Source organism: Cynoglossus semilaevis, chromosome 5, assembly GCF_000523025.1.
Source record: "Cynoglossus semilaevis isolate Cse_v1.0 chromosome 5, Cse_v1.0, whole genome shotgun sequence".
Classification (NCBI taxonomy): Eukaryota; Metazoa; Chordata; class Actinopteri; order Pleuronectiformes; family Cynoglossidae; genus Cynoglossus; species Cynoglossus semilaevis.
In genome coordinates this window covers 16,508,220-16,521,618 of record NC_024311.1, presented here as the reverse complement: position 1 = coordinate 16,521,618, position 13,399 = coordinate 16,508,220, and the positions used below count along the sequence as shown (strand labels likewise).

Below are 13,399 nucleotides of genomic sequence, written 5' to 3'. Positions count from 1 at the left end.
TTTAAATCTATGAAAATTTCATTTTAATATTTTTTTCGCTTGTGTACATAATGTCTTCGTCGATCAAATACAAAATAATGCATAACTGCGGCTCTAATTCCAAAGTGTGCCACCATATTTATGCTAACACGACCTCATCACACCAGCCTAGATGACAGCTTAGCCTGGGGGCCCTTAGAAAAATATCAAAAATACACTACAGATGAAATGAAATGAGTCCAAAGGGCCTCGTGAAGACACACTAAGTATCTGAGTCTTTGAGTCAAGATGGTGGACGCTGTAAAAAAGTGTGTTTCTGGCGCACTTAGCATAATTAGCAAAGCAAAAATGAGGTCTGAGTGAATCAGTTTAAAGGGGTTTTGAAATCGACTTACGAGTGGTCGGCTTGTTGCAGTTGTGTCCGTGCCTGAAGTACTGAGGGTTCTCCACCACGGGGATACGAGTCATGCCTATGACGACGGCGTCAGAGCCCGCCTCCAGAGTACAGGGGGAGATAATTCCGTGGTTGACGTGATGAAGAGGGCTAGCAGAGTCTTCCTCCCCGCTAATCACTGCCACTGGACCTAAAAAAAGAGAACCACACACGTTGTTGTTAATTATCTGCAATAATTACTACACTGGTAATCCTCCTTTTTACAACGGTATTTTTAACTTCGGCACTGCGAGCCACAGACAAGGACACATACTGCGTGAGAGACTGTGATCGCAGATTCAGATCTATGTATATCCCGGTACCAGATCAGTGAATACAAATGGGATATAATGTGATTACAGGGAACGCATGAAGGACACATTCTGATGCCAGGTGTAAACATTCCCTAAACACTGTCAGCATGTGATCAGATCACTCAGCGGGAATGTTAATACCAGCTCTGGTCTGAGCCAGGAAACAGGGAAATATTAGGAGCCGGGACGTTTAATGAGCTCAGGCTCTTGATTAATGCATTTTCTCTGTATATTGGCTCTTATAATGAATCGGGAAAATGATCGTATTAACAAACTGTATCTTTGAGGAGATTAATGTTCATATTAGACCTCAGTTAATGGTCTGGACGTTACGTGACGACATCGCAGGAAGCAGGCAGGACCCAAACGCAGCAGACTCCCTTCAGGTGCAGCAGGTTTAATTCCAAATTGCAGAATAACAACAAGAACTCACAGGAACAAAGCGTGGTCTTCTCCAAAAAACATGGACTACAAAACACTGACCACAAACTGACCAGACACTTGACCAATGATCCCACACAGACAGAGTGAGGGAGAGAGGTACTGTGTCACCTGGTACCCAGGGCACCAGGTGACACCAGTTAAAGACTAATGACAGAGACACAAGACAGGAAGAGGAAACAAACACCTAACGCTGTAACACAGGAAATAAAAATATGTGAGAGACAAAGTAACGTGAAAGTTCTCACAAATGTCTCACCACAACTTTCCTTTAAAAGAAAAAAAAAGACCATATATGGACACAGCCTTAAAAATCACATGAGATGAGACAAAACCATAAACATTTTAAAAGACAGAGACAGACAGACAATAAAGAAGGTAAATATGGTGTGGACAGAACAGCAGTGTGTGTGATTAAGGGCTCAGATTGAATTACTGCTGGCAGCTCATTACAGTTTCAGCTGGACGCATGGATCTAACACACACATATACACACACACTCACACACACACACACATATGCACATATGAAATTATTTTTTTCTTCCTTCACTTACAATTAAATGGTTTTTTTTTCATTCAAATCAATGCAATTGTGGAAAGTTTCTGATGTTTATTTCCCCTCAAACTCATTTTTTACACTTTGATTTACAGTGACCTTAGGCAGGGCTGATGACACCAAAAACTCCCTAGTGGACACATGCAGTGAAGTGCAGCCCACTGTTCTTGCTTTAGGGATAAATTAAATTAATGCAAAAAATAAATAAATAAATAAAATAGGAAGTCAACAGACGGCAGATGATTTTCATCATGATTAGTTGCTGTACTGAAGCGTCACACCTGCTCTCATTTTGGCTGAATACTTCAGATGTTTTCATTGTAGAATTTCTCACACTTTGTCAACAGTGACCTGACTACTTGTGTGACACATTTTCAGTGGAGCCGGCGTGGAGCCAGATATTTACTCTCACCGACAAAAGAGCTGACGTCTGGGACAGGAAAAAAAAAAAAGAGAAATCAGATTTAAGCCACTTAATAAATGTTTCCTAAATCCTCGTGCCAATGGAGAATGAGTGAAGGGTCATGACTAACTTTTCTCACCTTTTGCACTACATACAAACACAGCATACATTTTTTCATTTTGAGATTTCCATGGAGAAATCCCAGCTGCAGTCCAGTGATTCCCAACTACCGTGAAATAATTCCCAACCACTGCGTTGTGACAAAATCATTATGTGTACCGTAGAAAATTATCCAATTTCACTTCAGTGTTCGACAAAACTGTTATTTATTTATTGCAAATATGTTTTTGTTTGTTGCACAAAAGTAACAAAAACTGCTGCAGACTTCCACTATGTGGCAGCAGATGGCTTTAAAAACTAAAAAAAATAGAAGGAATGAAGATCTTCATTCCTGTTCGTCTCTCTTCAACTGCTGTGAGTATAAAAACACAGTGTTCAACTAAACAGGCCCGTGTTTCACACTGAGGAAATGGAACCAGGAGATCATTATATTTTATTACAAATATTTTTGTTCTATTTTTGTGCCGTGGTACACAAAAAGAACTAGAAGATCATTATATTTTATTACACATATTTTTGTTCTATTTTGTGTTGGGAAACACTGCTCCAGTCAGTCAAGGCTGTTTAAACACTGTGATAAAGCAGCGACGATATTCCTAAAATATCAATGTCTGGAGCGGTTTCAGATTTAATTAAAACAGGCTTTTATTTAGTGCCTAAAATCTGCTCTTCCTTCTGTCTCCTCCAGCAGCCATGAGTGAGAGTCAGGATCTTCTGCTAATGTGGGGCTGCAGGAACATTGTTAACTATTATATGGCAGTAGTGTGTTAATGCAGTGTCAACTGCTAAAGTTCAAATATCCAAAATAATCAAGTCAACACTTTATTAACAGCCCGTTTGGAACAGCAAACACAAACCTATCCCTCATTTGAGGAAGACATCAAGTCAACACTTTATTAACAGCCCGTCTGGAACACAAACCTATCCCTCATTTGAAGAAGACGCAGTTCTGATGTTTCATTTCCACCTTTTAAATGTGATTAATTCATAGACACGTCTTTTCTTAGTGGACGACGACGATGAGTACAAGAGGTTTATTTCTATCTGTGCTGCTGAGACTCCACTACAATCTATTTCCACACTTAAAAACCAAGTCAAATAAAGAGATAAATCTTGTCACTGCTACAAACTACAGGTCTTAAAAATTAAACCAAAATCACCCACTTTGTTCTTCTGAAGATTAAGTTCAAGGTGTAAAAAGAAATTGTATTTTTTTTTTCACTGAAGATTCTTAAAGTTGCATTTATGTTGCCTTAGTGATAAAAAGGTAACGTTTCCCCGGAGAGTTTTTATCACTGGTTGTGCTCAGATTCATATTCAGTCCAACACACTACATCCCAAACTCCAGCCTGTGAGGAGACTTTTCTACTTTAATAAACCAACTTTGACTCTTTCTGGTGAAATGGAAAATAAAATGAACAGAAACTTCAAACATTCATTTCTTTTTCTGTTTTCTTTTGTTTCACAGTTTTCAGAAATGTTTGCTCTAGTTTTTTCCTCAGTGCAAACAGAGGCAAAACCAATGAGGGCAGAAAGTTTTAGTGATAAATAAGGAAAACTTACTTTTTTATAAATCATATTATTTGGATTTACATCAATGGCAAACTAAAGCAATGATAAAAAAAAATTCCTGATCAAACCTCAACCCTTTATGGGAACCATTATTTTAATATAATATAATAATATACAGTACAATTATTTATAATATATTATCATTACTACTGCAGTGGGAAACGAGTGCACGGTACAAGTAACGGGCAACAGCTTAGCCACTGCTCCACCGTACGGCTTAGTCAAGTCTGTTTAAATCACTGAAATCTTTACAAACTTACCAAAATTCTTAAAGGATCTCGAGCAGTAGTTGCAGTAAGATTCAGTCGACTATATCTAACTTAATCCTCTACTTTCTGTTCAAGATCAATCAAATTCCGCAGTATTCCATACATAGACAACAGACACAGGCGTCACGGGTGACAGCTCCGACTGCTAACAAGCACAGAGACCATTTGAAAACCGCGTTAACCCTAGTGTGGACAACAATTCACATGGTTTGTCATTTTACTCCTGCATAGCCAGAGGACGCGGACGTGCAGCAGGAGACAGACGCCTGTCAAAGTGACAACAACTCCCCCATCCTTCACCACAGTTTCATCCATTTCTGTCTCAGACAGAAGTTGTCCAAAATGTCAGTGTAGTCGAGGAAAGTCTCTTCATTAGTCAAAACAACGCCACCGAGTTTACGGCTTGTTAATGGGAGGCGGGGGACACGGGGCTGAGGGGCTGAGGGAGTGGGGAAGGGTGTTATTTGAACATTATTTAACTCTCATAACTCATATCTTTCGCAGCATTACCTGACAAAATCGTTTTTAAACAAACATTCATCTTCCTCTACCTCGGAACATGTCACCGCAGCCGAGATTTCTCCATGATTTTCGAGGATATATGTCACTCAGGCCAGCATTAGTCAATGTTCCTTCTCAGTTACATTCTGCTGTCCCAGCAAATATGGAGAGAATGTTTTACGTCAGTGGACGGTGTCGTCCACAGGTGCATTAGCTAATGCAGCCAAATCAATACGTCAAAAGTGACACCCGCCATCATCTGTTTCTCAGGGTTTAGAAGTCGATATAATTTATTCTGGGGGGGTGGAGGGGGCAGTGATGGAGAGGCTTAATCCCTCCTGTAGATTCCAACTAGACCTGCTAATTAAGGCAGTGGTACAGTGTTGGTCTGGTTCAGTCCCTGGAGATCCAGACTTCAATCAGAAACATGGACGTGCACTCAAATCATTAATCCACCTGCTTTTTTTTTTTTTTTTTACACACAAACAATTCATTCAAATGCACAGCTATATTTTCTTGTGCCCCCTACTGGCGACGGTTGACGTTTACGTATGTATGATTAAGATTGTGTCAATGTCAGTCAGAGTAGACATGAGCTGTAAAAATAACACCCGGGGAGGTTTTATAAGACCGTGTAAGTCATTTATATCTCAAAACATTTATGGAACTGACAGAGTGTCGGACACACGCCCTTGACTTTTTTTGTCTTCTACTTGGGCGATAAAATGTGTTTATGACCATCTCACTCCCTCTCCACTGTAACCAGGGATGAGTGTAATGCCAGGGTAATTTCCCTGAGGAAAAATTAGACATGCTTCCTTTATTTTGTAAGTCTGCTTAAGCACCACCCTTAAAAAAATTAACATATTTATTCACGTCACGCTACAGTGTTAATCGTTCCTTCAGCGGTGAGTCAAGAGGGTAGAGCTTATGAACCCGAGGTCTCACTGTTCAGACCACAAAAACCTGCTTCTGTCTCTTCGTATGTGGTCAAAGGGAAGGACAGCAGACCTGCAGACAACGTCCAAGCAAAAGTCTCCAAAAAAAAATTATTAAAGCTGCAACTGTAGCTGTCGCTTAAGTTTAACTCTGACAACGAAGTTTAGACACTGAATTTAATAAAATAAAATATGTGTAAATTTTTTTTATTTTTTATAAAATGACTCCATCACCAGTATTACTCTAGATTCTATTAATACTTTGGTCCATATTCCATTGACTGAATTTAATAAAATAAAATATGTGTAAACTTATTTTTTTAATTTTATAAAAATGTTAATAAAATCACCAGTATTACTCAAGAGTCAATTAATACTTTGGTCCATATTCCATAGACCAACCCATCAACTTTTTACATCATTATCATATACCATTACATGATTTTTTAGCTTTAGCTTAGCTTTTATCTTAGAAATGATCCTTTTACTAAAATACTAAATAATTTACTAAAAAAAAACAAATCTGTTCGACAACTTCCTCAACTCTACTGTTTCCACATTCACACTTCCGAGGTCTCCATGAAGGCTATGAGATTTTAATAATGCACGATTTTGAAAAGGAGATTCACATCTACATAATGACAGCCAAATTCTAAGGACCACTCAACATAGTGGGTAAAATGCCTCTGGTAACCACATGTGGCACACACACACACACACACACACACACACCAGACCCACTTCAAAGTCATTCTTTATCCAAGCAGCCGTTCTGGCTGTGCTGCTTCAGCTGCAGGAAATATCTTTAAGACTAACCCTCTTTCTTTGTTTGTTTGTTTGTTCCAACTCCCAGAGGTATACCTTTCACAAGCTTTTTTTTAAACTATATTTGTTTTCTTTTGCTGAAGTAAACCAGGCCACACACAGAACTGCAGCTCGTTCACATCTTCCGTCTCCATTTTTCCTACAACCGTTCTGTCTGAAGGTCATCCTTAGGGCAAGAAGGCAGCAGTGACTCTGTGAGGTTTCCCCTGTGGTGGAAAATAAATTGGGCAAAGTGTGATTGCTTCTGTTCCACCTTCTTGAGGTAATTATCACAAAGAACTCTTTCCGTGATAGTTAATTAGGACTGGAATTAACTGGAGGACATGTGAAATGATCAAGAGAACGCAGGACGGATAACTTACTGAGGCACGGCGGTGCCTCCAGTTAACTACGGCTCCGACAGGAATTAAACACAGACGTGGGAACAGTTGATAACTGATAAAACATTTTTTTTTTAAAAATCCAGACACTTGTGCTTGTGATGAAAAAAATAATAATTTTCTTCGTGAGGCACAGTGACACCAACTGTCGTTACATCTGAAGGAAGATTTCTTCTTTTTATTTAGTTCAGAATGTGTTGGTGCAATTAAAATAATTCAGTTTTGTTTAAATGATCTAGTTGGCCTTTCTCCAAATTAATGAGTGAATTGTGTGATTTTCTATTTTTTAATTTTTATTTTTGCCATCCTGGATCACTGGAGGATTCAACAGGAGTTTCTCGTGTATTTCTGCACAGTGAGTGAAACATGGCAACCAAGAAAAGAGCTGTTCAACAGGAGTTTCTCGTGTATTTCTGCGCAGTGAGTGAAACATCATTCGTTGATGATGTGGCTGAAGCTCAGTTGACAGCTCACCCACAGCACTGGTTAACCTAACCAGCTAACCCAACCTCCCACCACCACTACTATAAACACATCACAGGCTGACATGCTCGGAGACCAGCACGACATCAAATTAACCACTGCTCTACACATTGTGACAACACTGACTGACTGACGCCGACGACGCCGACGACACTGAGCACCAGGACAGATCATATTTACGGTTCTCTGCATTGAAAGCTATCAATAATTCACAGCCAACAACAAACACGGCTAAAAACACTCTCTGCCACTTTACCGGTGCATTCAATGGTAAACGGAGAAAACAGAAATGAACGGGCACCTGCAAAGCCATCAGTCACCGTCATCCGAAGGCACTTCTCTGTCATAGAAAATTAAGTGTCCGCATCATGTGAGACATTATCTGCAGTGACCCGGCACTGAACCAGTAAGCGTGTATTGTGTCGTGCTGTGTACACGAGGCGGCGGTGTTTAGAATAATAGAAGAAAAACACTGGGATTGCTATTCTGACTCTGTCCCCACACTACCCTGTCAGTTTTCATATCTCTGACAACACATTACCCTTTAAGCTCCCCAAAGACAGACGAAGCAATTTTACACAAGTCTGCGATGTGATAGGAAACGACAGCATCCAACAGCAGCGCTGGTCCTGCGTCTGTTGTTGATTTATAGCTACAACAGTGCAAGGATATCTGCCAAATCCAGCACCTACATTTTATTACCTATTACCTCAACCCACATTGATAAAATAGGCAACAGGCAACGTGAGGACATTTAGGTCTCCACTCTGATCCACTCCAGGCTCACGGCGGGGGTAATCAACGGGGCCAAATGAAACACGTTTAGTAGCATTGTTATGGAAACTAGTGTGCATCGTAAACAGAACCGTAAAGGTTGCAGCGCTCTGAGTGCAAACACATGCAGAGCAGCAGCACCAGCAGCAGCAGCAGCAGCAGCAGCACTCACACTCACTGACACGGCCACATTTCTTCCAGCAGACATTAGAATATGAAACAATTCCCCAGCGTCGAGCATCTGGCAGAGTTTGCCTGTAAATCACATGGTTGTATTCAAAAACTGCATTCCTGTAAAGTGGCTCGATGATTGTGCACATCAGCTCCGCGCCTGAAGAGGCCGGACGCTAATTCATCCAACCATAGATGAAGGCAACCAACGGCTGTGGTGTTTGAGCTGAGAGCTAATGCTACATGCTGTGGTCACAGGTTTGACAGAGAATCTGCGTACGACTGAACTACATCAGTTACGATTCCGTATTTATAAATATTTAACACTTGGCTGAGTAGCAAGAAAAACAGACAGCTACTTTATTTTACTCCCAGGAGGGGAAAAAATGTTTTCAGTCTGCAAAATGGAACATGAACAGTTCATTGCTCACAGACTCCGAGTGCGGACATGCGTAGGTGAGTAAGCACAAAAAAAAAGGCAGCTGAAAATACAAAGAGTCGCAGCAGTGTGTCTCTGCAAAGTGTCTACTGAGTCCGTCGTCGTCCCAGCAGCTCAGCTTGGATGTTGAATGTAGATGGAGTGGGGCAGTAGACTGAAGCTGCCCCTTCATGTTCCCACCGCTCAGAGATCGATGCTATTTAAAACAAAAGACGTGATATGAGGAGCTGGAAATCTGTGTCTGTGGAAACACAGCTCATTTTCTTTTAGACATGTCCAAACTAAAGTTACACTGTGGTTTGAAATATAATCATAACTGTAGTCAGTGACGGTGATGGTCCAGGAAAACGTAGGTGTCGGACACGGAAACTGGCAAATTTAAAATGATCAGAGAGTCGATCAGGGGCAAAAAAATACTGCTTAAAACCATGCTAATGCTAATGTAGCTAATGTTTACAGATTAATGTTTAACGGCTCTCTTAGCATGTCTTCAGTCGACTGCTAAGACGCTACCTCACCTGTTAATGAAGTACCTAACAGCAAAAAAGTCTGTAAACTTCACTCACTGCCCTGAAGTCGGTCAATTATGCACACACACACGCATTCATGCAGCATCTCCTTATACAGTACCAGACCACTGACCAGGGTCCGAGAGTTCAAATGTTGAAGTCGCCTTCAACAACTCGCTTTGACATTTGACACTAAAACTAGGACGGCGTCATCATCAAAATGTAGTCTGTGGTGTGAATGTGTTTCCAAAAATCTTCATCTTGTCTTCGTATACTGTGTCTACGTCCAGATTTACTCATTAATCCTTTTTATTCCATCCATTTTTTTGACCAGTCATTTTAAGGGCTGACAATATGTAACCCTAAAGGACTTATTCAGGCTAACTGAAATCAATGGGATTGATTTTCTGGGAAATTGAAATTTACAACAACATTTAACAGTAATCCATTTGATCATTTTAATGGCCGAGAAGGAAACTGTGCCAAAACTAGACCCTTGTGAGTGGAGAAGTAATTAGTGTTTATGAAAAATGGGGGACAGCGGGTGCATTTGATCGGGCTCCCAGCAGCGTGATCTAATCTACAATCTATCTATAGATTAATCATAATCTGTTCTTACAAAAAGAATGGCCTTTGTGGCTGAGACGTTCTGTACTCGGTTTTTTTTTTAATCAGTTCCATATTAAGATGACAACACCGTGTGCTTCAAGAGTTCTAATAATATCTGCGGATCAAAACTATCTATCTTTTCACTTAATGAATATATTCTTTTATCCTTTATCTTAGGAACACCATAGTGTAGCGGTTAGCACGCCTGCCTCGAGTCGAGAGTCCTGGGTTTGATTCCCTGAGGAACCACATGCTTGATTAGTTAATCTGCCCCTTGATAAATGCTTTGGATAAAAACGTCTGCTAAATGCAAAAATGAACACCTTTATTTTTCCTAATGTGATTTTAAGATTCTAAAGTTTAGTGAAATCACAAACAAACATGCTTCAAAAACTCCAGTGAAAACTGCAAATGCTCAAATTCTTCATCAGCTTTTTTTTCTTTTCTTCTTTTTCTGTTTTAATGTAGTTTTTTTTTCTTGTCTCTGAAACATTTTGTTTTGTATTTGTTACCCCACAGGGCAGACTTCTTTTTCTGTTTTAATGTAGTTTTTGTTTTGTATTTGTTACCCCACAGAGCAGCGAATACACAGTGAAACACATGCAGTTATCACCCCCTGGGGGTCTCGTCGTTAGGATTCGGTGTTCTCACCGCCGTGACCAGGGTTTGATTCCCGGTCAGGGAACATTTTTGTTTTGTAATTTTCCAGCCTAGGTTCAATTTACCTTGACCTTAATCATGATAAATTACCGTTGTGATTAATCATGACTATTCCACTCATCCTGTGATTAATCTAATCACCTGACAGCCTTAGTTATAATATCATACATGCTGCAGCGTCAGTTAGCTGGAAGCTCTCTGTCCAACGTCCTGTCCTTGTCCTTCATCACGCTCCAAACTGTCTCATCCATGATCAGGGACATTTCTCAAGTCTTTCAGCAGCGGCGAGCGTAGCCGGCTGTGTCAATAACACGTGGATGGATGGATGAATACATCAAAGAATATGAGCGCCACTTAAAGCGAAAATACTTTTTCCTGTCTTTTTTTACTACACCACTCTCTCCATCCGTTACAAATCCACCACAGCGGTGACATATACTACACCCAGGTCGCTCAGTGCCTAGGTGCTACAGCAGGCGAGCAGACGGGGCCTTTAATATTTCAGCCAGACTCCCAGCAGACTGATGGCTTACAGAAGCAGGAGAGCAGGGCAGCGAGCCAAGACGAGCTGTGAAATCATCCTGCCTTCATTTGAAACTGAGCACATCAGTCCCGTGTCCAAAGAATAGAGGAGACGTTCCTTTACTCCACTTTACTCTTCTGTTTGGCAACTCTAAACACCGCACGTACCGTAGGACACGACAGGCACTTTCAGTGCTATTTGTCTTAGCGTGGACACTGAACACTTTCTCTTTTCATGGAAAGTAGTTCAATGATTTAATCGTTTCTAAAATGGTCTTCGCGCCACACAGTGAGTTCTGTGACCAGTTATATACAGCACAGTGAGTTCTGTGACCAGTTATATACAGTAGTAGAACTCACTGTTGATATTTATAAAAGTTAATGCACAAAACTGGAAATTAAATCTTTTGTTAGGTAAAAGTTAATGCACAAAACTGGAAATTTTTGTTAGGTAAACATAATTGTTTTCTTTTTTGCATAAACTACAGGACGTTCTCCTGTGGATGAATCCTAATCTAAAAAGAACACATATAGGGTAATATAATTTTCATCTGCCCTAAAAACTGAACTGAGATTTTTTTTTGTAAATTGTTATATTAACTAAACTCTTGCCTGATTTCAAACCTTATATTTAACTTATAAAGAACGCACCGCCAATGGTTCACAGCATGATATTCATCAGTTATTTTATACGAATTCAGTTATAATAATTGGTACTAATATTAAAATAACCACTAAGAAACCTGTAGTTATATTAAACTTTTCATTTAAAATAAGTAAAATAATGAGCAGGTTTAAATAATTATTATTTTTACTGAACTATTGACCTGCTCATTGAAATAATTATTCACCAGTGGTTTCTGGTATTTAAATGGGGTCAACTGAAATGTCATCTAGGTGTTAAAAAAAAAACAAAACTAATACACCAGACCTGCTGTACACAATTCTACTGTCATCTCACACAAAACCAGCAATAAAAGTTGTCCAAGTAAACTGCTGGGGGCGACACCGTAGAGACATGTTTATTGACGGCAGGTTGTTGTCAATGTTAACACAAAACCCCAGCAGGATGTTGACCTCAGTGCGAGGAAGTCTTTTTCAACGCAAGTCATTTGACAGAAGCTGCTCGAGACTCTCAGTACGATGTTAGAGAGAGAGAGTACGAAACTAAAAATAATAAGAGATCGTAGCAGAGATTTAATAAATGCCTGATATGTAGGTCACCTATCCTGCTCACTGTGACCATGGGGGGGCACCATGAAGAAACAGAAGAGGCAAACCAGCTAATGCAGCCAATTAAATCTCCCATGCTCTCCACAACCCACTCCACCCCCTCAGATGAAACTTCAAAGTGCTGCCATCAGCGAGCGGATATAATAGAATGAGTTTGGATGCTGAGACAGGCAACGGTCAAACGATCCTCATCGCAGTCAAAAGACAGCAATATTCTCTGAGCTAAATGGGCGTCCGACATACCCCACGCCGAGGCAGCAATCCCAGCTACATCTACGGAAACGGTGGGGCAAAAAGCAAGGGCTTACAGAGCGAATGGACGTACGCGGTTGATGGCAAAAGAATGGTCGGCAGTGAGGGTTTTTGAAGAAAACTATGCTATTAGCAAGTCTGCGGCAGAATGTCCAAGAAGAAAGAGCAATTTCCCTGCAGGAGCTCCGAAATGACACCCTATTCTGAGGGCCACAGCTTAACGACCGAATCAGAAAAAAAAAAAGGGAAGTGTTTTTGTGAGAGGGAGAGGAAGCAAGAACGAACGGGTCCACGGGGTGGAGGAGGCAGAAGAAGAAGAAGAAGCAGAGATTGTTGTTTTTCAACCTGCAGGTAATGGTGTTTTAAAGAGGAGAATCTCATTACACTAAATACATTTCATACAAATCATCTCGCCAACATAAAAACTGATACTTTTGCTCTATTTTGTTGTTTTTCTTCCTTTGTTCTTTGCTAAACTTCCCCTCTGTCTCTCCTCTCTTTGTCTTCTCCTCTCTGTTGCCCTCCCATACTGAGCCCAGGTGGGCAATTCTACCTGGATATAATTAAATAAACATCAAGGCAACAGTGTGGAAAGCAGAAATTAAAATACCTCAAAACTGCTTCAAATATTGTTTTGACCTAGTTGGATAAACTACCTCTGAGGAAACGTCGTCAGTACAAAAACAAAAAAACAGCTGATGTAACAGTAACGGGTCGTTGGTCAGTACAGGTGTATCTTCATTACAGTCTTCATTACAATGTCCCACAGAATTAAAAATACTGAAATGTTTTAATTTCTTTTTCTTTTTTATACAAACAAAATAATTTCTGAATAAATTTGATCACTGTTGTAACTTTGTTACTGCATTTTGGAAACTTGTTTATCAAGTCAACTGTTTCTGTTTTTAATTTGATTTTTTAATGTTGTGTTATCACTACCCTCAGCTTTTACAGTAAACGTATATTACTCATTATAACCTATATAAATCCTATATTATTCTCAGACTATAAAAA

General features: G+C 40.0%; 1 protein-coding gene across 3 annotated transcripts in view; it reads right to left on the bottom strand.

Annotated features, from left to right (window-relative positions):
- ntrk3b (neurotrophic tyrosine kinase, receptor, type 3b) overlaps positions 1 to 13,399 on the bottom strand; it is a 211,612-nt gene that overhangs the window by 33,558 nt on the left and 164,655 nt on the right. For all 3 annotated transcript variants that reach the window (XM_008310804.3, XM_008310803.3, XM_025055532.1), the window contains one exon: positions 375 to 563. In XM_008310804.3, the coding sequence (XP_008309026.2) occupies positions 375 to 563 (189 nt within the window). The remainder of the gene's footprint in view (positions 1 to 374; positions 564 to 13,399) is intronic.